The sequence below is a fragment of the Macrobrachium nipponense genome, chromosome 5, assembly GCF_015104395.2.
Source record: "Macrobrachium nipponense isolate FS-2020 chromosome 5, ASM1510439v2, whole genome shotgun sequence".
Taxonomy (NCBI): Eukaryota; Metazoa; Arthropoda; class Malacostraca; order Decapoda; family Palaemonidae; genus Macrobrachium; species Macrobrachium nipponense.
The window spans coordinates 77,866,998-77,889,951 of record NC_061107.1 but is presented as its reverse complement, the minus strand read 5'-3'; the positions used below and the strand labels follow the sequence as shown (position 1 = coordinate 77,889,951).

The following is a 22,954-nucleotide window of genomic DNA, read 5'->3' as shown; positions in this document are numbered from 1 at the left end:
TCGACCATGTACGATCAATGTGTACAACCCCAAAAAAAGTACATTATAACACGTCCTGACACCGGAGATGGGCATCAGTCGCGACTTGTTGTTGGTGAGAAACGGAGCTAAAGACCTCTACTTTCCTTTCGAAGTAAGTATTTTCTCCAAAGTTAGAAATCATGGCCAAATTTAAAGATTTAAACAGAGGGTAGTGCAAAGGGTATACTCACGGCAGTCCAAATCTCGCCAAAACGCGTTCAACATTTTTACTTGCAACTCAAAATATTTAGAAGATTGACGCCGTCTCGATGTTTACGGAGTCGTTTTTGTCAATAATCTTCCCATTTCCTGTGATAAATCCGCACACCACTTGCACCCACAGACGCTGGGGCACTTTCATCACAACAATCGGAACACGGTCCCTTTCCAGCTTGTTTGTTAGTAAACAACTGTTTTGGTAGAAGTCAACGACAAAGTGTGCACTTGGATAATTTTTTAAATAGTAAATAGTAAAACATCAATATTTTACATATTTATGATGATTAATTTGAAAATATTCGTTATTGAAAAAGTAACTAGGGTAGAATATCACGACAGGCCAACCCTCATCACGGTGGACGGGTCTTATTCACTCGATATTTAATTGGTGAAACATGAATACAATTGCAACTCTAAGCATACCATTTAAAAGACTGAAGTTTCGTCAACATATTGTGATATATGAAAGCCCCATACGAACTAAAATAAGCATGTGAGCTCTTCGTAAAATATGTTTTCAAGGCAGTTTGAAATCCAATATGGCGACTACGTTTTGCATGGACGGTTCTCATCAGTGATGGCCACCATCTTTCCCCAGCCTTCCCAGCACTCATTTGAACAATGTTAGCGTAGGTATGTAACGTTTATTGATCTTACTCAAGATTGCAGTTGTAATCAGCACAATAAAACATTTTGTTGCCTATATTAGTGAAAGTATGAAACTTGTTATTCCCGGGGTTATGGTTGGAACTGAATTCATTCTTACCTTGTAATCAGTGGTTTTAATATCCTTACTGCCATCACAACTGAAACTCCACAGTGCTTATTTGATTTGTAATTATACACATTTTGGTCTTAATTTTCTTCAACTCCACAGTGCACTCGAACCACATTGCTGTTCGTGTTTCCTAAGCACTCACTCCGTAAACAAAGTTACAAGCAGCAGACGACAACACTGATTATGAGATGCAAAGCTTTATTCTTGTCCCAATATTGTTTACTTTACTCAATATTTAGTTTAACTCTACTTCAAAATGTTTATTTAATTCATGTCCATTATCCCTTTTTTGCAACCAAATTAACCCCCAAAAATTACAAATGTTTCGGATGTATACTTGCGGCAGACGACGTGAGGAAAAATGGCTCATCGTTGCCAATCTAGTGGAGCGTCACACATACGCCGATGCATTTACAAACTTTCGATGAATTCTAGTTGTCATAGTAATGCAGTAATGAAAAATATAAAATTGCTCTAATATGTATATATACTACAAATAGATACGCTAAGATTTTTTTTTTTCACTTATTTCCCCGTTTTTGTGTAAGTCTTATACCTAGTTTGGAGGTAAACACATACCAATTGACAACACTGATAAACAATTGAAGAGCGCAAAACGCCGCAAAGAATGCCGTAGTCCCCTTGAATAAGTACGAATAAGTGCTGGTAAGAGGTGGGTTTACGATTGTTGTGATGAAAGTGCCCCAGCGTCTATGGGTACAAGTGGTGTGCAGATTTAGCACATGAAATGGGAAGTTTGTTGACACAAGCGACTCTGTAAACATCAAGATAGCGTCAATCTTCGAAACATTTTTAGTTGTAAGTAAAAATTTCTAAAGCGTTTTGGTGAGATTTCCACTGCCGTAGCCACCCTTTTTCACTACCCTCTGTTTAATCTTAAAATTTGGCCTTAATTTCTAACTTTGGAGAAAATACTTACTTCGAAAGGAGAGTAGAGGTCTTTAGCTCCGTTTTTCACCAACAAGAAGTAGCGACTGATGCCCATCCGGTGTCAGGACGCGTTATAATGTACTTTTTCGGAGGGTGGCTAGCGTTGATTGTAGGTGGCCTGCTTGGCCTGCTGTGATATTTTACCCTATATCTTTTATTATTTACTTTTTGGATATATGAAGATTTTTACTGCCGCATTATCGCCTTAGTGTGACGCAATCGTTTTTGGTCCGTGGGCCTCTATTTTCGCACCATAAGAAATCATGGGGCCGAATTTGCAATGACCAGAAAGTCGTTGAAGGAAGAAAGTTAGCATTGAGGGGCATATGTATTGATTGAGAAAAATACAAATTTATTCAATAGCAAGCTTGTAAAAAATACTCTATTACAAAAAACTTGGTTGACAACTAAGCAGCATACCTACTATGGAGTTCAGAGACAGTGCAAGCACGTTTTTGGGCAATACCAATCTTGTAACGAACACTCGTATCAGAACGAGATTTTGCTATAGTGCATTACACCCAGTGCCGTAATTTATAAGGGTATCGTGAATCACTAATCGTAAAGAATAACAACACTTGTTCTAGTACCAAGAGACAAAAACTCCATTATTCAGAAATGGATACGAACACGTAAAAAGCTCCACCTACCTCTCCCCCTCCACGTCCACCCCTTTCCTTCTTACTTCCTTCACCTTCCTTTCTCTCTCTCTCTCTCTCTCTCTCTCTCTCTCTCTCTCTCTCTCTCTCTCTCTCTCTCTCTCTCTCTCTGTTGCCAATTGGTGTGTTCACCCTCCAAACTGGGTTTAAGACTTACACAAAACGTTGAAATTGGTGAGATTAGGCTATGTATTGGAAGTATATATATACATAAATATTAACGCAATTTTATCATCATTGCATTTCTATGACAACTAAAATTCATGGAAACAGTTTATAATAATGAATCGGCGTATGTGTGAAGCCTCCACTAATGTGGCAATGATGATTTTGCTATTCTTAGCATGCAAACGTTAAAGGTTACATTTATTTCTGGCATACAGTTATGAAAGAAATTCAAAATACTAATATAGACTTAAATCAATGAAAAGTGCTGGCAAAAATAGAAAAGCAAAAAATATATATATATAATCCACTTATCCGTAGTCGTTCCTCTATGGTTTTTGGCAGCCGATGTGCGAAAAGGTTAGAAACATTGGATTGTATCTACTTTAGAAATATCTGTAATTTTTCGGGGTAATTTGTTTGCAAAAAAGGGATAATATACATGAATTAAATTAAAATTTTTAAATAACAAAGTAAAGTTGAACTAAATAATGAGTAAAAAAGTGCAATGTGGAGTGAATTGAGACCAAAATGTATATAATAACAATCAAATAAGCACTGTGGAGTTTCAGTTGTGATGGCAGTAAGGATAAAAACCACCGATTACAAGGTGAAAATTAATTCAGTTCAAACCATGACCCTGGGAATAACAAGTTTCATACTTTCAGTAATATAGGCAACAAAATGTTTTATTGTGCTGATTACAACTGCAATCTTGAGTAAGATCAATAAATGTTACTTATATACGCTAACATTGTTCAAATGAGTGCTGGGAAAGATGGTTGTTGTCACTGATCAGAACCTGTACATCCACACGGTAGCCGCCATATTGGATTTCAAAACTGCCTTGAAAACATATTTTACGAAGAGCGTCACATGCTTATTTTAGGTCGTATGGGGCTTTCATATATCACATTATGTTGACGAAACTTCAATCTTTTGAATGGTATGCTTGGAGTTGTAATTGTATTCTTGATTCACCATTTAAATATCGAGTGAATAAGACCTGTCCACCGTGATGAAGGTTGGTAGTCGCTGGTGTTTCCCCCTATTCTTTAGAATTACCCTGCAAGAAACGTACCTGCGGATACGACATCCGCTAGGGATTGGGGCATCCAATGTATTTTGCCGTGTTTAGTACTGGCCCCTGGGGGTTAATTACAGTCGTCCGAATAAATATCACTTAAAATTCTTGTTCAGTAGTTAAAGTGCATAGAAAAACCACAACTGCCTTGTCTGGGCCGCCGCGGATAGGTACCCCAGATCTACCCGAATGCATTGTGGGGGACCCCTAGAGAATGCAGTCAGGTCTACTGTAGGCATTTCAGATGGAGTATGAGAATGATAAGAACAGGCTCTAGGCAACACTGCCTCCGAGTGAAAGTTTAGTCCATGTTTTTGGTGTTTACTGGTCCTTTTTGGGGCTGGGGCCTGTTCCAAGGAAGGCCAACCCCTCACCACCCAGGTCAGGGCTTAGCACCCAAATTCAGGTTAGGAAGGTGGTAAGGTATTGTTAGGCTAGGTCAGGACATGTTATTCAAGGAAAGGAAATTTTTTAAATTTTTTATTTTTAAATTATTATTTTGCTGGTGGAACCTGTCTGTTGTTCTCACCTTTGCCTAATTTAACCTTGGGTGCTGTTGCTCAACCTTGGATGGGGACCATAGACCCCCCGCCCCCTCGAAGTACCTAGGTTGCGACCTCTCTCTGCATTCTAACCAGGTCATATTCCCCACCAAATACCAACTAGGCTACAGTAAAATGGTAACCTAGGTTAGGATACCACTTGTGGTCAAAGGCTGGTTGTGGTAACTATTTTCATGAAATATGGCAATAACAAGTGTTATGTAAGTAATATGCTATGCCATTACGTATTTACTAATGCTTTTGGCATATAGGGTAAAAAACCGCATGGTACAGGGGTGGACCATGTACGATCAATGTGTACAACCCCAAGAAAAGTACATTATAACGCGTCCTGACACCGGAGTAGAGGTCTTTAGCTCCGTTTCTCACCAACAAGAAGTCGCGTCTGATGCCCATCTCCGATGTCAGGACGCGTTATAATGTACATTTTTGGGGTTGTACACATTGATCGTACATGGTCCACCCCTGTACCATGCGGTTTTTTACCCTAAGTCTGAAATTAGTTCTTTTTCAGTTAAATTAGTCAATTAAGCTAATCATCTCATTCAATATGTATCAACATTGAATGAAACAGGATTAGCCTAGTTGTCCTGACAACAGATGCTTAGGCTAGTAGGGTAAAAAATCACGGACGACTAACTTTTAGTGGGAAACTTGGGCATCTCTTTCTGCTTTAAGTGGAAACTTCAGCTTATCCTCTCTCCTTATGGAAATAGGAATGGTGTTTGTGGCATGCTGCATTGCATAAAACTCTCGGTGACAGGACCCTTCCTCCAGTTGAGTTTTCTTAAGAGCCTTAAAACTAATATGCCTATGCTAGGTAAACTAACTAAGGTAATATTATGGTTGATTAGCAAGTTGGAAATTATTCCTCTGGTAGGCATAAAGACTATGTAACCTTTGGTGGTTTTAACGTTTCATGCAGAATGAGATCTCTGATAGCAGGTGTTGATTATTATGACAAATGTGCTACTATGTGTACTGATAATGAAAATGGTAACTTATATAAAATGGGTAAAAGTGCAGAAAAGGGTAAGAAATGTGGACTGCAGATTGCTTTCATGTTATGATAAATAGCACTGGACAAGTACATTTTTCTGACTCATTTATTTTTATTTTTTTATTTTTAGCTTAGTTTGAAAAAATTGCACCTTTTTAAAGCCTTAGTAATGTAACATGTTACTATGGTGTCGGGAGTGTGCAATAACAATTTGAAGGATTCGCTGACACCACTTAGAGTGTTCTCTCAATGAGTGGAGTTTGGTAGTACCCTTTGGACATGTGTAATTTTATTGAAAGCTAGTAAAAATGAAAATCCTTTTGATTAAGTTATTCTCTTATGTATAACATGTTTCTTAACATCCTTTTTTCAATTTTGTTAGTTTACATGTGGGGGGAAGGCTTTCTGTTTTCAGGTTTGAAAAGTGTAGCATCTTTGGTTTGTTTGCAATTTTGCAGAACTACTTTCAGTGGTCAACTTCAGCCTCTCCTTTCTTCAGAAAGTGGAAACTTCAGCTAATCTTTTCTCTGAAGGGAACTGGGAATGAGAATGGTGTTTGTGACATGCTACATTGACACCATCATCTTGTCAAGATAACTTTACAAAACCATCAAATTTTTTTTATTATTAATTGGACTACCATATTAGGGCCAAGGAAACTTACAAAGCCATCAAATTTTTTAATATTAATTGGACTACCATACTAGTGCCAAGGAAACAAACTGTAAGGTACAGATATGTGGTATCAGGTATGGTCAATCAGCAGGCCGAAAATTATTCTTCTAATGGGTACTCCGCTAATCTCCTGTTGCGATGTCCTTGTAAGATGAGATCTCGGATATAAGCTTTTGTATTTTAGTGTCAAAATGTGGAACTACTGTACAGATAATGCAAATGGTCATGTATAGGAAGTGGATAAAAATCATTGAAAAAAGGTAAGAAAAGTTGAATCTGCTGATTGCTGTCGGCTTATGGTAAACACTAAAGCAAATAAATTATTTGAGATGAGTCTTACCTACTGTTAAAGTTAGCTCATATCTCCATGCGAGGCCGCATTTAAAACAAAAGAAAAAACGATCGCTTGGCTGACCCGAAAGACTAGTTTCACCTGTTCTCCACCAGGTGTGTTCGAATGTTTTAGCTCTAGTCAGAATTCTCCTTGCCGCCATTAGGTATAAGCGTATGTTGGTATTTGGTGAATCTTGGCTGTTTTTCTTCAATCACGGTACTGTAAATTTAATCATCCTAGAATGTCTTCCACCGCAAGCAAGTCAACCAATATTAGGATATGTAGGAATGATAATTGTGTAATAAGAATGCCTAAATTTGAGATAGATCAGCATATGTTTGTACCAGCTGCAGGGGTACAGTGTGTGATCTAGAGATTAGGTGCGATGAATGCAAGGATTGGCCTAAGGATATGCTCAAAAGTATTAGAAATAGGAAAAGAAGGGAAGCAGATAGACTGCGGAAGCAGTTAATTAGGTCAGGGCATAAAACTACCCTCTCCCATTCCTGTTGAGCCTTCGTCTGCTATTACCCCTACTCAAACTACGGTTTTTTCCTATACGAGGCCTAATTCTGATTATGATAGTTCTAGCGTTTCCTCTGTAGCTCCGACTTCTGCTTCCCTTTCGGTTCAAGAAAAACGTATCGAGAAACTTGAACAGGATGTAAGTCTTATTTTAGTTTCCATTAAAAGTTTAACTGAATTTATAATAACAAACCGTTCCGAGTCCCGCCATAGTGAACGTTCTTTTTCCCGTTCCCCTTGTAGAGGTAAGGTGTCGGTGCCATTGCCCTTATGTACCCCAAGCCTAGGACTGCCCTGCGACAGTTGGAAAAGTCCACACTGCCAGGGAACCGGGTCGGTTCTCGGGCCGATGGGGTTTTGTGCCCTCCGACTCCTACCTCTCCCTTTTCACGCTCTCACGGGCAGTCACGCTTAACGCGTTCGCCGAAAGATTGTTTCGGTAGGCGTAAGTCTTCGCACAGTATTTCGACATCGCCTTCATCTAGAGCTAGCAATGAGGTTTCTAGAACCTACAAGAGTAAAAATTTAGATTTAGAGTTTATTAATAATGATATCCCCGTAGCGGGTTGTTCTAATTCTTTTATATTGACTCAATCAATTGTTGAACCTATTTCGTCTGCTTCTACGTCTCGTTCTAAATCTTTCTCTGCTGTTCCTAGGTCTTCTACTGTTGGAGAGTCTCAGGTGGACTCTGCTGTCTCTCTTTCTCTTCCTTCTATGGTTACAGATTCTGCTGTTGTTTCCAAACTAGATGCTATTCTAAATGCTTTACTCTTTAAAGGTGTGTCGTGTCGTCTGGGATCGTTCCCAAGCCGTTTGAGATGCATTCGGACGAAGTGGTACAGTTCAGTGTCGACGAATCTTCTCCGACTCTCTTACAAGTTCCATATTCTTTGCCAACGGGTATCCCCTCTGCTTCGACTTGGCCGACTGGTGTCGACTCTAGTAGACAACTGCAGACTACTTCTCCCGGAGGCTTTTCGCCCATCAAACTTAATTTTTGTCGTGAGGAGTGGCTGCTGTCTTCTCAAATCCGCAACTGGCGGAAGATCTTGAGTCGGAAGAGTCTCCTTTGGTCTTTCGGTGCTTACTGGAGCGTTGCGCTTCTCTCTATCCTCATTTGGTGGAGGAAAGAGATTCTGTAGAGACTAGGTCGTTATTGTCTTCCAGCATTTCAACTCCCATTAAGTCTGAAGAAACCTAAGCTTTCGCCTTCAATTAGAGGACGTTTTGACGAAATCTCGTCTGCTGGCGCACAAAGCTTCTGGTAAGTCTGCCAGCTCTAGTATTCCGGAGTTTTTGAAATCACTTAGGATCGGTTATTACGACACAGGCTCGTTGCCGGCGCTGAAACCGTCCTCGGTTGACGATGCTGATTGCCTTCCGTGTCTCGATCTTATGAAAAGACGCGCTCTTGAGACTGGCAGGGTGCTTTGGTCTAATACAGAGGCAGAGGCTTTGTCCAAGTCTTTGTTTAGAAATATTGAGGTTTTTTCTTTTGCGGAACTTTCGCTAAGTACTAATGATGCTTCTCTGCGTCAGCTTGAAGAGTTTCTGATGCCAGCGGGTATCAAATCTTGGGAAGAGTCTTTAGATTTTTTGTCTTGCCTGGATAAAGGCTATTTCAGACGCGGCAGGCGAATGTTCTCATGCTTTCACTAATTCGATCTTGAAGAAAAGAAAATATAATTGTGCTCTTATCTTTCGACCAAGGGGTCTCCTCCTCAGAAGATGGCTGCAATTTTGGGTTCCCCTGTGGACCGCCTTCTGAATCCATCTCTATTTAAGGCAATACGGGAGGATATTTCCGTACAGGAAAATATGGAATTTATCAGACAATCTTTTAAAGTGGGGAACAAAAGACCTGCTCCTTCTTTGCCGTCTGGCCCTCCAGCAAAAATTCGTCCTTCCTCATCTCAACAGTCTTCAGCTACTAAGCCCTTTCGTAGGTCCTTACCAGGCTCCAATAAAAACAAAACTGCTTAGTTTCTTAGAAAGAAATGAATCTGTATGCCTTCAGGTTCCAGTAGCAGGTTGACTGCAGATCTTCTGGCATGTTTGGAGAGACTTAGGAGCAGAACCTTAGGTGGTGGAGGTACTGAAGGAAGGCTACAAAATTCCTTTTCTTTTCTGTCTCCTCCTCCTCTGTCGTCGTCTCCAATTGCTCTTCCAGCTTATTGTCATCAGCAGGGAAAATTTCTTGTACTTCAGAAAGAGGTGGTATCATTACTAGAGAAGAAAGCGATAGAGCAGGGTTAGGAAACTCGCCTGGGTTTTACAACCGTCTTTTTCTGGTGCCCAAAGTGTCTGGAGGGTGGCGTCCAGTATTGGATGTGTCGAGAGACAACACATTCATTCGTCTAACCCCATTCTCCATGGAATCACCCAGCACAGTACTAGGGGCAGTACAGAAGAATGACTGGATGATGTCGGTGGACATGCAAGACGCTTATTTCCACATTCCGATAAATCCTCAGTCTCGCAAGTTCCTGTGCTCTGTCTTCGCAAGGAAGACATTTCAATTCAGCTCTTTGCTTCGGCCTGTGCAGAGCACCGCAGGTATTCACGAGGATTTTGCCACCGGGGGGGGGGGGGGGGGGGGGGGGGTTATGGTGTCATTTGTTAGGAGTGAGAATTCTGCTCTATTTAGACGACTGGCTAATGTTGGCCAACTCTTTTCAGGGGAATTCTGAGGGCCAAGGGTCTGTTACTTTACCTGGGGCAATCACTGGGCATATTGCTAAATTTTCAAAAGTCTGCTCTGATTCCAACTCAGACAATTCTCTATCTAGGGATGAGGATAGGACACTCGCAGTTTTCAGGTTTTTCCGTCTGAGAAATGCATAGACAATTTTTTATTGCTTCTAGGAAAATTTCAGCCCTTAAGGAAGCTTCTAGCAAGGCAATGGCTGTCTCTGTTGGGACACATTGCATCTCTGTAAAGATTTGTCAGTCTAGCAGGGCTCAGGATGCGAGCAATTCAACTCTACTTGAGAGAATCTTGGGACAGGAAGTCCCTGCCAGACTCCCATTTAATTTCAGTTCCAGTAAGTCTTTGGGAGACGTTAGCATGGTGGAAGGATCGTCAAAGACTGGGAACAGGGTCATCCCTAAGAGTAGTGAGCCTAGACCTAACCTTGTTTTCAGATGCCTCAATGACAGGCTGGGGAGGTTGCCTTGGAGGCCATCAGATGTCCTGGGTATGGTCACTGCAAGAGAGGGAGTTGCACATAAACAATCTAGAACTGTTGGCAGTATGTAAGTCGCTCCTTCAGTGCAAACAGATAGTCAGAGGAAAGGTAATAGCTGTATTTTCAGACAATACTACCTCTTTGGCGTACATCAGAAACCAGGGCGGAACAAGATCAAAGTCAATGTTTCTGATAGTGGAGAAGTTGATTCTTTGCGCGGAACCCAGGATCATAGTATTGGCTCCTCAGTTCATACCAGGGAAGAACAATGTCTTGGCAGATTAATTGAGCAGGAAGGGACAAGTCCTGCCCACAGAATGGTCTTACATCCACAAGTCTGCCAGTCGCTGTGGAGTCTATGGGGAGCTCCAAATGTGGACTCATTTGCAACAGCAATGAACAAGGAACGCCCAGTGTATTGCTCTCCATGCCAGGACCCTCAGGCTTGGGCAGTAGATGCATTTCTGAAAGATTGGTCCAACCTAGATGTATAAGCTTTTCCTCCATTTGCAATAATAAGAAAAGTACTGAACAAGTTTGGAGAATCGAATTACTGCAGAATGACACATGTAGCTCCGTGGTGGCCTCAGAGAGAATGGTTTCTGGACCTTCTAGCTCTTTCAGTGGATCTCCCTCGTGTCCTTCCTTTAAGGAAGGATCTACTCAGACAACCAAAGTCCAAGCGGTTCCACCAAAGCCTCCGCATGCTACACTTAACCGCTTGGAGACACTCGACCGTCTCCTTCAAGCGAGGGGTTTTTCTCAAGTATCTCGGAAGTCTATCCTTAAGTCAAGACGAGCAACAACCTTGGCCTTGTATTTAAGACAATGGGTTGTGTACTGCTCTTGGTGTCGTTCGGTTTTTGCTGCTCATAATCTTAAAGATGTAGAAATTGTGTTTGAAAACTGTAAAGCCCTTAACCCTCTAGTAATAGCGGGTAAAGTCTTTTCCTGAACAAAAAGAAAGAGCAATCGTTAGGCTCTTTTATTTTAATCCCGGGTGTTGGTTTTTTTGGGGAGCATGAAGGTACATTTGTTGTACAGGAGCAGGAGCGTACCTTTGTATCATAGGTATTTACTTCGTATTTGACTCTCAATTTTGGGGGCTTTTGGACCCAGGCACAGGGGTCCCATCATGCCACTTCTATTCATTCTGATTAAAAATGAAGTGGTTTTCTCCGCAAGGCTGCTCTTGACTGCACACACATGAGAGCCTTGCACCCTGAAGAGAATCCACCTCCTGGCGGCAGTATTATCCAGGAAGGATTCCTGATCAGATAAGAATGTTTTGAGTTTCATACAAGAAACTTGGCTTGCTTGGCTGAGCGGAATTTGTCTAGCTGCACTACCCACCATCCTTTAGCTCAATGTGGGAATCAGCTAACTTTAATAGTAGGTAAGATTCATCTCAAATATAAATTTTCATGATAAAATTTATTATTTGGATACTTACCTACTGTTAAAGTAGACCCCACCCAGCCTCCCCACATTTAGTGGGCCGTCAAGGAGAATTCTGACTAGAGCTAAAACATTCAAACACACCTGGTGGAGAACAGGTGAAACTAGACAGTCTTTCGGGTCAGCCAAGCGATCTTTTTTCTTTTGTTTTAAATACCGATTCGCCTGTCGGCGTGGAGATATGAGCTAACTTTAACAGTAGGTAAGTATCCAAATAATAAATTTTATCATGAAAATTTATATTTTGCTTACTAACAAACTTGAAATCAAGGTTTTTTTTTTTTTAATATATATATGGTGGCTGAATTTTGAAGAAATTGCACCTTTTTAAAGCCTTAGTAATGTAATATGTTACTATGGTGTCGGGAGTGTGCAATAGTAATTTGAAGGATTCGCTAACACCACTCAAGTGAGTGGGGTTTGTTAGTACCCTTTGGACATGTGATGTGGCATTTTGTTTGAAAGCTATTCTCTTAGCATTACAATAGTTCCTGCAGTTCTGAAAGTCGCCATAAGTCGGTGGCACACTACTACTCTCTCTTTCTCTCTTGATTTTATTTTTTTATCTTTTGGAAGGAGGTGCTTGCACACTTGCTTTGCCCTCCTCTTTAACTTAGCCTCAGTTTCTTTCTCCTAGGGGAATTGCAAATGGTATCTGTGGTGTGCTGCTTTGCAGAAAATTTTCAGTGACAGCACCATCTACGAGTTGAGTTTTCTTATGCAGGTACCATATATATATGGCTACTTGTATTGCTAAGGAAACTATGTACAAGTTTCAGTTATGGTCAATCAGCAGGTGGGAAATTTATCTTGTTTTGACGTTTCATACAAGATAAGGTCTGTGTTATGTTTTGCATCATATAATGCAATTGGTAAAGTATATAAGCAAAAATAAATGCAAAGAATTAGTAGGAAAAGTTGAATCTGCAGATTGCAGTCACTTACAATAAGACAGTGGGTTGTTGAAAATTACCAAACTTGAAATAAAATTTTTTTATACAGTAGCCTAGCTGAGTTCTTGAAAAATTGCACCTTTTTAAAGCCTTAGTAATGTAACATGTTACTATGGTGTCGGGAGTGTGCAATAGTAATTTGAAGGATTCGCTAACACCACTCGAGTGTTCAGCTCAATGAGTGGGGTTTGATAGTACCCTTTGGACATGTGATGTGGAATTTTATATGAAAGCCAGTGAAAATAAAGATACTTTTGATTGAATTATTCTCTTAGATATAAATATTACATATATAAGTTAAATGTTAACATGGCTTTTATCTCTATAGATGGCAGACTTTGATGATGGAGCTGAAGAGGCGCCAGCCACCCCTGCGCCAGTGATTGAGGCTGCCCCAGAACTGCCAGAGATCAAATTGTTTGGCAAATGGTCTCTGGATGATGTGCAGCTTAGTGATATGTCTCTGCAGGTAGGTAATCCTCTGTCTAATTTGTGTTGATTTTTGTAAACTTACTAGTGATATTGTTTTACTACTGTACATTGTCATTGTTTATACAGTAGGTATAGGCTATTTTGAACTTAATCTGAAGACCGAACGTTCATTGCTTTGATAGTTTTGTCAATTACATTTTGTAAATTTATTCATTGTAAACTGAAAATAGATTGTTTTTTGTGTTATGAGTAGTAAAAAGGGTTTCTAATGAAAATTATTGCTAGTTTTTTTGGAATTGCTTTATAAATCAAATGTGCTAGCATATGAAGTAGATCCCACCCTTTAGGAGTATAATCTGGAAAAGTTAGAAATAGCCTTTATCCTCTTAATTCCAACACATTTTCCTCCCCATTGTTTGATTTAAAGTTGTTCTGATAGCCATTGACTAACAGTATATTGTATGTCTAGTCTCCCAAGTATTGCAGTTTTCTTTGTTAGCATTCATTCCTAAGAAGGGAACCTTGACTCTTAAAGATATAAATTGGTATATGAAAGAATTAATTGCTATGCTGTCGAACTTAGTCTTTTGAACTTGTACTTACATAATTTTGAGAACTACACAGTCAAATGTACTCTTGACTTGAAATACAAAGGAAAATAGGGTACGTTGGAATGTGTTGTGTGTGCATCTATACACTGTGCATCATGTACAAACATGCATCATAATATTTAAATTACCCACCTAATGTGCTCTCTCTCTCTCTCTCTCTCTCTCTCTCTCTCTCTCTCTCTCTCTCTCTCTCTCTCTCTCTCTCTCTCTCTGTTTAGACTAGAAAATATTGGTCATGTACAGTGAACCCCCTGTATTCGCGCACTCTGGATTTGGGGATCTCTTTCCTGAACATGTACCCCCAATATTCGCGGGAAATTCTCCTATTCACGCTATTTTTATATAAGAAATATCCACTCCATAAAAAAAAAAAAAAAAAAAATAGCTCTTTACAATTTTAGTGGGGTTTTCTTGAGTGTTAACTGACAAAATAGGCAGTTTAGGCATTTTAATAGGGGTTTCAACTATTTGCTGATTCTAGCTTACTTTATTGGTCTGTTCAGAAATATTTACTGTGTTATACATGATGGCAGTGGCTATTTACAAGGATTATGATTGTGAATGTGACTGAGCAGCTGTTCTGGAATCCTCAACTAGCATTGCTACATCTGCAGATATTGAAAATACCCCGGAGACCAAATTTTAACATTATTAAAAGTGTCAAAGAAGTGGCATGAAACTTGAATGGTTTGTAAATGAATAGGGTGTTCTGAGGGTTTGTAAAATAGTACTGTGGTACCTCATTTGTCGAACATTCCATCCACAATCACAACTAAATGTAGATTTTTAGGCATAGAGAATAGTGAAATAATGTTTTGAGTTAGATATTTTAATTTAAGTCTTGGGAATTTTTAGCATGCCTATTTCAAATCTGGTCCCTCATCAGCTCATACCTGATGAATAGTAACCTAACCTATTAATCCAGGTCTTTTTACATGGAGTATAGTTTGAGACATTAAATAATAAACTGTTTTCCATGGATCAGAAATGGTCATACTAAGTATTATTGGAGTCTCTTGAGATTTTCGTAATCTTTAGAACTCTTTTGCTATTGAGAGTATGAGTATTGAAAAGTAGGCATAGAGAAATTGTTGTTGTGCAGCATCTCTTTCCGTTTTGAGGGAAGTGTGGTTGCTTTTTAACTACACATTACACTGTACCTGTAAAGCATACAGTGAAGTTTTAATGGGTGTGCACATTTTTTTTTATTTTTTTTATTATTAGGAAACTCTTCTCTGTCCTAGAATTTTGAGCATAGTATGATCAGTTTCAGTTTTAAAACTTAGTCATATATCTCTAATAAATAGTGCTTCATGACTTCTGTCAATTTTCTCTTCACTTTAACTTTCCCAACCTCCTGCCATAGGTCGCCAAAGCTTAACATTCATAGTGTCCAGTAAGTGATGCATACAAACCTCAATGGCGTAAATATCTTGATACAGTGTGTTAGATGTGACAAATGTAGTATTTGTTACCTCAGTTACATTTTTATAAATGAAAGACAACACAATTCATTGCTCAGTAAAGATATATTGAATGATGGTAATTTTTAGAACTTTTCTCCTTATGATTTTAGTTACTTATTACATATATTTGGTATGGAAAAAACCCTTGAACATGACATTTATATGAAGAAAGGACAATACATGTGTTGTAACTGTACATAATGCATGATTAATTTTAGTGCTTTAGTCAAATATATATTTTTTTAAATGGAATGTATGTCATACATGTGTTGTGGTTAGTCTTTTAATTATCCTTTTGTCAAGACCTCAGGACCTTCTGTTATGAAAAATACAAATTGATTAAAAAATCTCATTAATATTGTTAAATTTTAACTTTTTTTGGGGATAGAACTTCCCAAATTACAAGGTATATTTCATTGTATTACTTATTTATACATTGTATACAGAACAAACTGTTCGAAAAACTAGGCCAAAGATGCGACAATATCCTAAAATTTAAATGAAAAAAATCATTATATGATGTTTATCCTCTGGTGCTCAAAACAGGTTTTAAAAAAAAAAAATGAACAAGAGGTCTTGTACAACACAGTGAAGTTAATAATGGTAGTAATCTCTTTTTATTTTTTACTTTTAGGATTATATTGCTGTGAAGAAGTACTATGCTAAATATTTGCCACATTCAGCTGGAAGGTATGCTGCGAAGCGATTCCGCAAAGCCCAGTGCCCAATTGTTGAGAGGTTGACTAACTCTCTTATGATGCACGGTCGTAACAATGGCAAGAAGCTCCTTGCAGTACGAATTGTGAAGCACTCCTTTGAAATCATTCACCTTCTTACTGGTGAGGTAAGTGTTTGTCTTAATTTATTTTTTCTCATGGTTGTGTTTTTTTGGAAGTGTTATGTTTAGAATTTGTATTGTTGCTAATCAAAATATATCTATTACTCTCAGAATCCAGTCCAGGTTGTTGTCAATGCCATCATCAACTCAGGACCCCGAGAAGACTCCACACGTATTGGTCGTGCTGGTACAGTAAGAAGGCAGGCTGTTGATGTGTCTCCTCTTCGTCGTGTTAACCAGGTTAGTTTTCTAGTGTTGTATAGAAGCGACAGTTAATGGGTCATAAAAGAAAAATATGAACATTTTCTTATTCAGTTATAAGGTACCATTTTAAAGTCTGGCAGGTTATTATTTTGTCATGCCTTTGTTAAATTTATTGGAGAGTTTGCATTGAGAATTTGCAGTAGTCTAGCATTACAATTGTTATATGCTGAAGTATTCCTGAATCAGACAGGTCGGTAACAGTATTTTAAACTTTTTGGTATGCCCAAAATCAAAGCAAGTTTGGTATTAAGACTTTTGCTTGCTAGAATATTTCATGGAACCTGTGAACACCACCACTTTTGGTGTTTGCTAGGATAAACAAATTGTTTAATTTTGATTGGTTGTGCTGTGGATTCGGTAGAATTATTATTGTCATAAGCATTCAGAGATCTACTGTTGTTGTTACTTGAGCTTTGGATATATTCAGTTTGCATAGTCCTTTTGTAAAAAAAATACATTAGGCATTTATAAATTCCTATGGAAATAAGCTACTGGATAAATTTTTATGGAAGTAGAGCTACAGGAATTGAAGGATTTCTTACCATGAGTAGTAGTTTGAGATCAGTATGCTTAAGAATAAGGCTCTGAAAAGTTTAGTTTAAAAGCATGTTATACTGTGGAATACAGTGTAATGGTAACTATAAAGGTAAATTTTGAGTAGGCTAATATAGATGTTAAGTAGCGAAACTTGAAAATGGTTGTATAATTTCAGCAGAAATGACAGAGTAGTATAAAGACATTAAAATGTTGAAAAGTAGCTTTTGATATAAATAGAACCAACAATCCGTAAAGAATGTTAAGAATACAGTAAAGCAGGTTGATTTACTGTATTGTCTTGAAAAAAAATTGGAACAGGATCTGACTTCCCCACGGATTCAGGTTAGCATGGGAAATTAATATTTCTCAACTTAGCTGTGGTACACATGAAAGAAAGTTTCAGATATTCATGTTATAGTGTTTGCTCTTGCAAAGGGAATGTAAACCACTTTTCATCTTGTTTCTTTTTTATGGTTTTACATGAAATTGTAAAACTTGAGCCGGGTGACTGAAATGGATACATTTTATTGACAAGACACAAGTCCTTTTTGGTTCAAGACACCATGTGCAGTGTAATTTTTTCAAGTAGAATATGAACTTCTAGATTTCTTAGTGGGGGTGGAGGTGTGTGTGTGTGTGGAAATATTGACTGTCATTCATTTTATTTCATGAGAGATAGAAATGGCAGTTTTGAAACTGGTTTTCAAGTGTTAAAAGTTTGTTTTTTGAGGAAGGGTGCACCTTCATATAGCCTCCTTAGCAACTGCAAATATTGCTGAGGTGTCGAAGTGTGCTAGATTATTTCAAAGGATTCGCTAACACCACTGTTTACGAGTGGGGTTTGATAGTACCCTTTGGACATTGAAATGATAAATATCTGAATCCATATTTATTTATTTTTTAATATGCATACTATATGTAAAATTGAAAAAGGCCTCATATTTGTCTACTTGGCTTTAACATTTACTAAGTACATGTAGTTAGTCAAGATAATAAAATATATGAAGTAAAAAGTTTCTTCTGGTTTTAGTGAATGTCTAGTTCTTCATGGCTGGAATGAAGGTCATGTAATTGAAATTGCATGGTGCAGTATCTACAGACTAGTAAGCAAGAGTAAGTGGCATGTATTCAGGAGAATAGATTGGGTTTTAGTAAGATGGCAAGCACAGGAAATTTATGCAGAAAATGTGTAGAGTATGACCTAGAACAAATGGGAATTAGGGTATAACGCGTCTACAAGATTAAAATAGAACTGTCCACTTTTATAACTGTTACTGGAGGAGGAAGAATCTAACTTGAAAATGGTAAATATTGGTGATTATTAGTCAACGTAACATCTGGGTTTTATGGTGCACCTATCGAAACCTTGGTAATGGAAGTGTTACGAAGGTACGGAAGTGTGCAAGAGTAATGTGAAGGATTCGCTAACACCACTAAGAGTACAACTCGATGAGTGGGGTTTGATAGTACCCTTTGAACACATGTCAGGGTTTGGTCTTCATTTTCACCTAATAGATTCAGGTTTTCAGATAGTATTAGTTTGTAATGATTTTGGAAGCAAATTGAGTATGTTGCAGAAGTACTCAAACCTCTAAGAATTTTCAATAAGGATATACAAACTTGTCTTTTACATAAAGTAAATTAGTGGGAGGTAGGTTCAATCACGAAAGTTTGGTTACTAGGTGTTTACAGTTTTGGTTAAACTGTGTATAATAATGATACAGGTAAGGGAGGGAGGAGCACAAGTTGATTCAACTGTTTTTGCTTACCTTTTTTCTTTGGGTGCCTTTTGAGGTAGCAAGTCTGCATTGCTACAAAGCAGGACAGGTTTCTAGATTCCCGTTAAAAGGTCTGGGCTAGTACATCAAGTCTGCGGAAATTGATTTGATGAGTCTCTGCCTTAATCCTTGCAGGTGAAAAAGCCTGTGTCGCTAACGTAGTAATGTCTGGACATCCTGAGAGGACTTAACAGTTAGGAGTATGTACAGGACTTCCATGAAAGATTCGCTAGTACTACAAGTGCAGATCTGAGTATGGGGCTGGATGGTACCTTTGGGTATTTGGCCAGGCCTTTGGTTGTTAGGTTGTGGTACTTCAGTGGTTAGAAAAAGCTGATCTTAAAAATTTTTAGTTTGTATGAATAAAAGGGGCAGAGATTACTGACTTAAGATTTTTATAGTAAATTTAGTAGGTGGAAGTTTACTGCATTAATGTTAAGGGTTAACTGACATTTTAGTTCCTACCACAAAGTTTGGTGTTATTGGATCTTTTGAACATAACTGTGTAGGATGGGTTTTCAGTTTATCAAAAGCAGAAGTCTGTGTGCGATTAGATATATTCTAATATGTTATTGTTCTTGTGTCTGAAGTCAGATTCTTGATGCAAATTGACCTTAAAGATACAAGTTGTAGGGTTAATTGTCTATTTGAATCAAGACTGAATTTTGGGTGTTCCCTGCAAAGGGAATTATGAAGGATACACCAGCACCACAAGTGCAACAATGTGTCAAGAATGTGTACGTATGTGATCCATTTCTTAAAATTATGATGCAGGCATTTTGCAATGGAAAGCTAATTAGGGCCTTACGTGTACTGCAGTAGAGTCGTATGGTATGCTATGGTTTTTCAGCTTTATTGTCTAGTAAATGCGTTGTTTTTCAGTAAAGCAAATATATTTTTTCAGGCTATCTGGTTGTTGACTACTGGTGCACGTGAAGCTGCATTCCGTAACATCAAGACCATTGCTGAATGCTTAGCTGATGAGTTGATTAATGCTGCTAAGGTAAGTCATAATGAAGACAAGGTAGAATAAAATTAAGAGGCTAATCTTATACAAATTGAAGGATTGTAACACCCTGGTGCATATGCTTTCTTAGTTGAACTTTCCTGCAGTAAATTCACATATGAATGATTGGTTAGCGACGTGTGGGTGCGCTTTGTAGGTAGTAATAAACCATAGAATAAGAGTTTATATCTGATGCCAGTATATAAGCATGAGCTTCACAGACTGCGGAGGATGTTTATGTTGTCACTTCTTAGTTAAATGGTGTCATCTGTTGTTTCAGGGATCATCCAACAGCTACGCCATCAAGAAGAAGGATGAACTTGAACGTGTTGCCAAGTCCAACCGTTAAAATAAATACCTTATTCTCGTACTATATTGGTTTGATTTGTGCCCTCATCTCACATAGTTTATGCATGCTCTGCCACTCTAATTTTTCTGAATTTGAAATGAAATCCAGTAATGAAATGGATTTGCCTCTGAAGGAGCCCTTGTACATTAGGAGGCATGAAAAGTTCAATGGAAGTGCGTTGTAATTTGAAAACTGGGTCATATTAAAATACATTGCAAATCATGATCAACTCTCATGAGGGAATATTTTGTCCATGTACAGTAGTGAAATGGACAAGGAAACCTCCATTCATTATATATCGCGTGACCATTTTAAGTTGATGGTCCTTTATAACAAAACTCACAAACACCAAGTTTAATATGGTGTTACCGCTTCATACCAATTCTCAGGATTTGTTGTTAAGGGAAATATCGGAAGGTAGTAAGTACACACTGATGGTGTGTAGGTCATGGCTGAGAAGTCTTTTCTGACAGTATTCGAGCAGCCAAGATGATTTGCAAATTTTCTTTATCTTTATTCATTTCAGAAGCAGATGATCAATCATGAAGTTCTTTCATGAAATTAATTTTCAAGTTTTCTGAGTTCTGGCATCTTCTCATCTTCAGTAGTGGCAAACACCATTGCAGAAATCATAAGCTCTCTTTCAAGATCAGTTTCATTTGAATCATTATTTTCACAACTTTTCTCTTGACTGAACATTTCTTCCGACATATTTGAAGAATCGCACTCCTTCATCGAGTTACAATTTTTTCCAGTTATAGTTTATTTTGTCAAGTAAATATGACCTTATTCTGTGTTTGACTTCAACTGGCGTAGGATGATCATAAGTTGCACCCATTTGTCTAAGACAGCCAAACATGTTTTCCAGTCCATCTTGGTCAAGTCCGGAGGTAGTTATGTATGATCCATCATATTTACTTTTCAACATATCATGTAACCGTGGCAAGGATTTACATGACACAATAAGTCCCTTTTGGAACTGATAGATCTTACTACTTTTGCAAACTCGCATTGTTTCAGCAGTAAACTTCATATTGTCAAGGATTTTATTCTGTTGCATCCCATAAGCATCTCTAGATTTATTTTGTCATAAGGTACCCTTAAATTGAACACATCAAACCATGAGCTTTATAAAGTCCCTTGTACTTTCCCAGGACATGCTCTTCATAAGTCCCTGACTTCCATAAAAATCTAAAGCTTTAGATGTTTCCGAAAGAGGCTGCACTGCTTTCCTCACATTCATACGTCTGAATTTCATTGCTGGGGCTCGCGATCCAAGAAGTTCCTGCTGCAGGTCTTATATGCATTTTCTTCAAAATGCTTACTGCATATGCGGTGAGTAGTACTGTTAAAGTTGTCCTTTGTCTTACAACGATGAACTCATTTCCGTCTTGTTTCCTCATCACGAGGGAATCGGAAAAAGGGTACCTTCTTTTTTCTACTTTTTGAATAACAACCAAACACGGCGCGGTTGTTTGGCATTATTTAAGTAATTTAGATTTATATAAAATATCAAAATTATGGTTGTATTCGAAGAATGTAGAAATAAATCAATACAGAGATGATTGAAGTGACCTATGATAGACATTTGAATGAAGCGGTAGCTAAGTGACTTCTCGCCCTGACCTGGCCTCCAGGTGGCGCGGATCTCTTGGGGGAATAAGCCGCAAATGACTACCTGACCATTCTATACTATGCCTTGTGTTGGGGTATAGTGCAGTCGGTCCACTTCACACGGGTGTACTGTTCGCATTTTTAGAGGTTCTTTGCCCCATAGAACACAACTATTCGCCCCTTGCTGCCAACCTCTTCCATTCCTCAGTGGCGTGGTTGGTTTGGTGTTTGCTTCTCACCTTAGTGTTCGCGGGTTCGATTCCCGGCCATTTCATTGAGGAGTGAGAGAGGTGTATTTCTGGTGATAGAAGTTCATTCTCGACGTGGTTCGGAAGTCACGTAAAGTCCAGTTGCTGAATAACCACTGGTTCCATGCAACGTAAAAACACCATATAAGCAAACAAACATTCCTTTTGCTGCATTTCCATTCGCGCTCTTAATAACTATTCGTGGTGAAACCGAGGTTTTCCTTTCTACTCAAATTCCCGTGCAGCGTTGGATGACCTCATAGGTCCCAGCGCTAGGCTTTTGCCTAAATTCCATATTCCATCCCATATCACAGACTATTAGTACTATTGCTACAGGCAATGTTCCACAAAATCCACATTATAGCAGTAAAAGAGAAGCAGAATAACTAACTGAACTATTGTGAATCATGAAAAGCTTAAAGTCTGCCATAGATTAGATCATCATAAAAAAAAACCGCATTTGAAGTTGTCAGGTCGACTAATAAAGTTATTAAATTATAGTTGTGTATGAGACCATGAAGATCAATAGACAATTCTCAGAAAAATTTAGAAAGGAAATTATATAATGATTTCCAGAAAAAAGTTTCATCGAAATAATTGTAATTTAGAAAAAAATAATGAATTAAAGGGGGACAACCAAGACACTTGATGATGACGAACTGAAAAAATGATGGTAGCGTGCCCCCATTGAAACTGCTTTACCCAACAATGTAATTAGGGTTTTAAACCCTGCACAGGAATAGAATAGAATATAGGCCTAAGGCCAAGCGCGGGGACCAATGAAGTGTATTCAGCGCTGAAACAAATCGACAATAGAAAGAGTTGAAAGGTGTAATTGGAGGAAAACCTCGCAGTTGCACTTGAAACTAAATTAATTTCTTGTACAATGCAGTGATGTAGCTTCATCTTGGACTGAACAGACTATAGGCAGTTGTCCGGCTGAAGCAATGAAACGGGTATGTCAGAAGCCTAAAACTCGGGTAGTATTTTATATTGGAAGTGGTTGTACATGTGCGTTTGTAAAAGCCACAATGACCTTTAATTTCTTGCTTTCTTTATCCCTTTTCGTTACGCTTATCACTAAGGCGTGAAGAGGAGAGGAGTCAGTGCGGTTGCTGTAATTTTTTTAAAAATCCTGTAGAAAAGCGAAAATTGATAATTTTTCTCATATATATATATATATATATATATATATATATATATATCTATATATATATATAGATATAATATATATA

At 38.4% G+C, this 22,954-nt stretch overlaps 1 protein-coding gene across 1 annotated transcript in view; it reads left to right on the top strand.

The window, feature by feature from the left end:
- Nucleotides 1-19,879, top strand: part of LOC135215439 (uncharacterized) — a 20,684-nt gene extending 805 nt beyond the window's left edge. Inside the window, exons 2-6 of the mRNA XM_064250093.1 lie at nt 12,905-13,045; nt 15,720-15,929; nt 16,035-16,163; nt 19,407-19,505; nt 19,789-19,879. Coding sequence (XP_064106163.1) covers nt 12,905-13,045; nt 15,720-15,929; nt 16,035-16,163; nt 19,407-19,505; nt 19,789-19,857 — 648 coding nt within the window. The 3' untranslated portion in view covers nt 19,858-19,879. The remainder of the gene's footprint in view (nt 1-12,904; nt 13,046-15,719; nt 15,930-16,034; nt 16,164-19,406; nt 19,506-19,788) is intronic.
- Nucleotides 19,880-22,954: the final 3,075 nt, after the last annotated feature.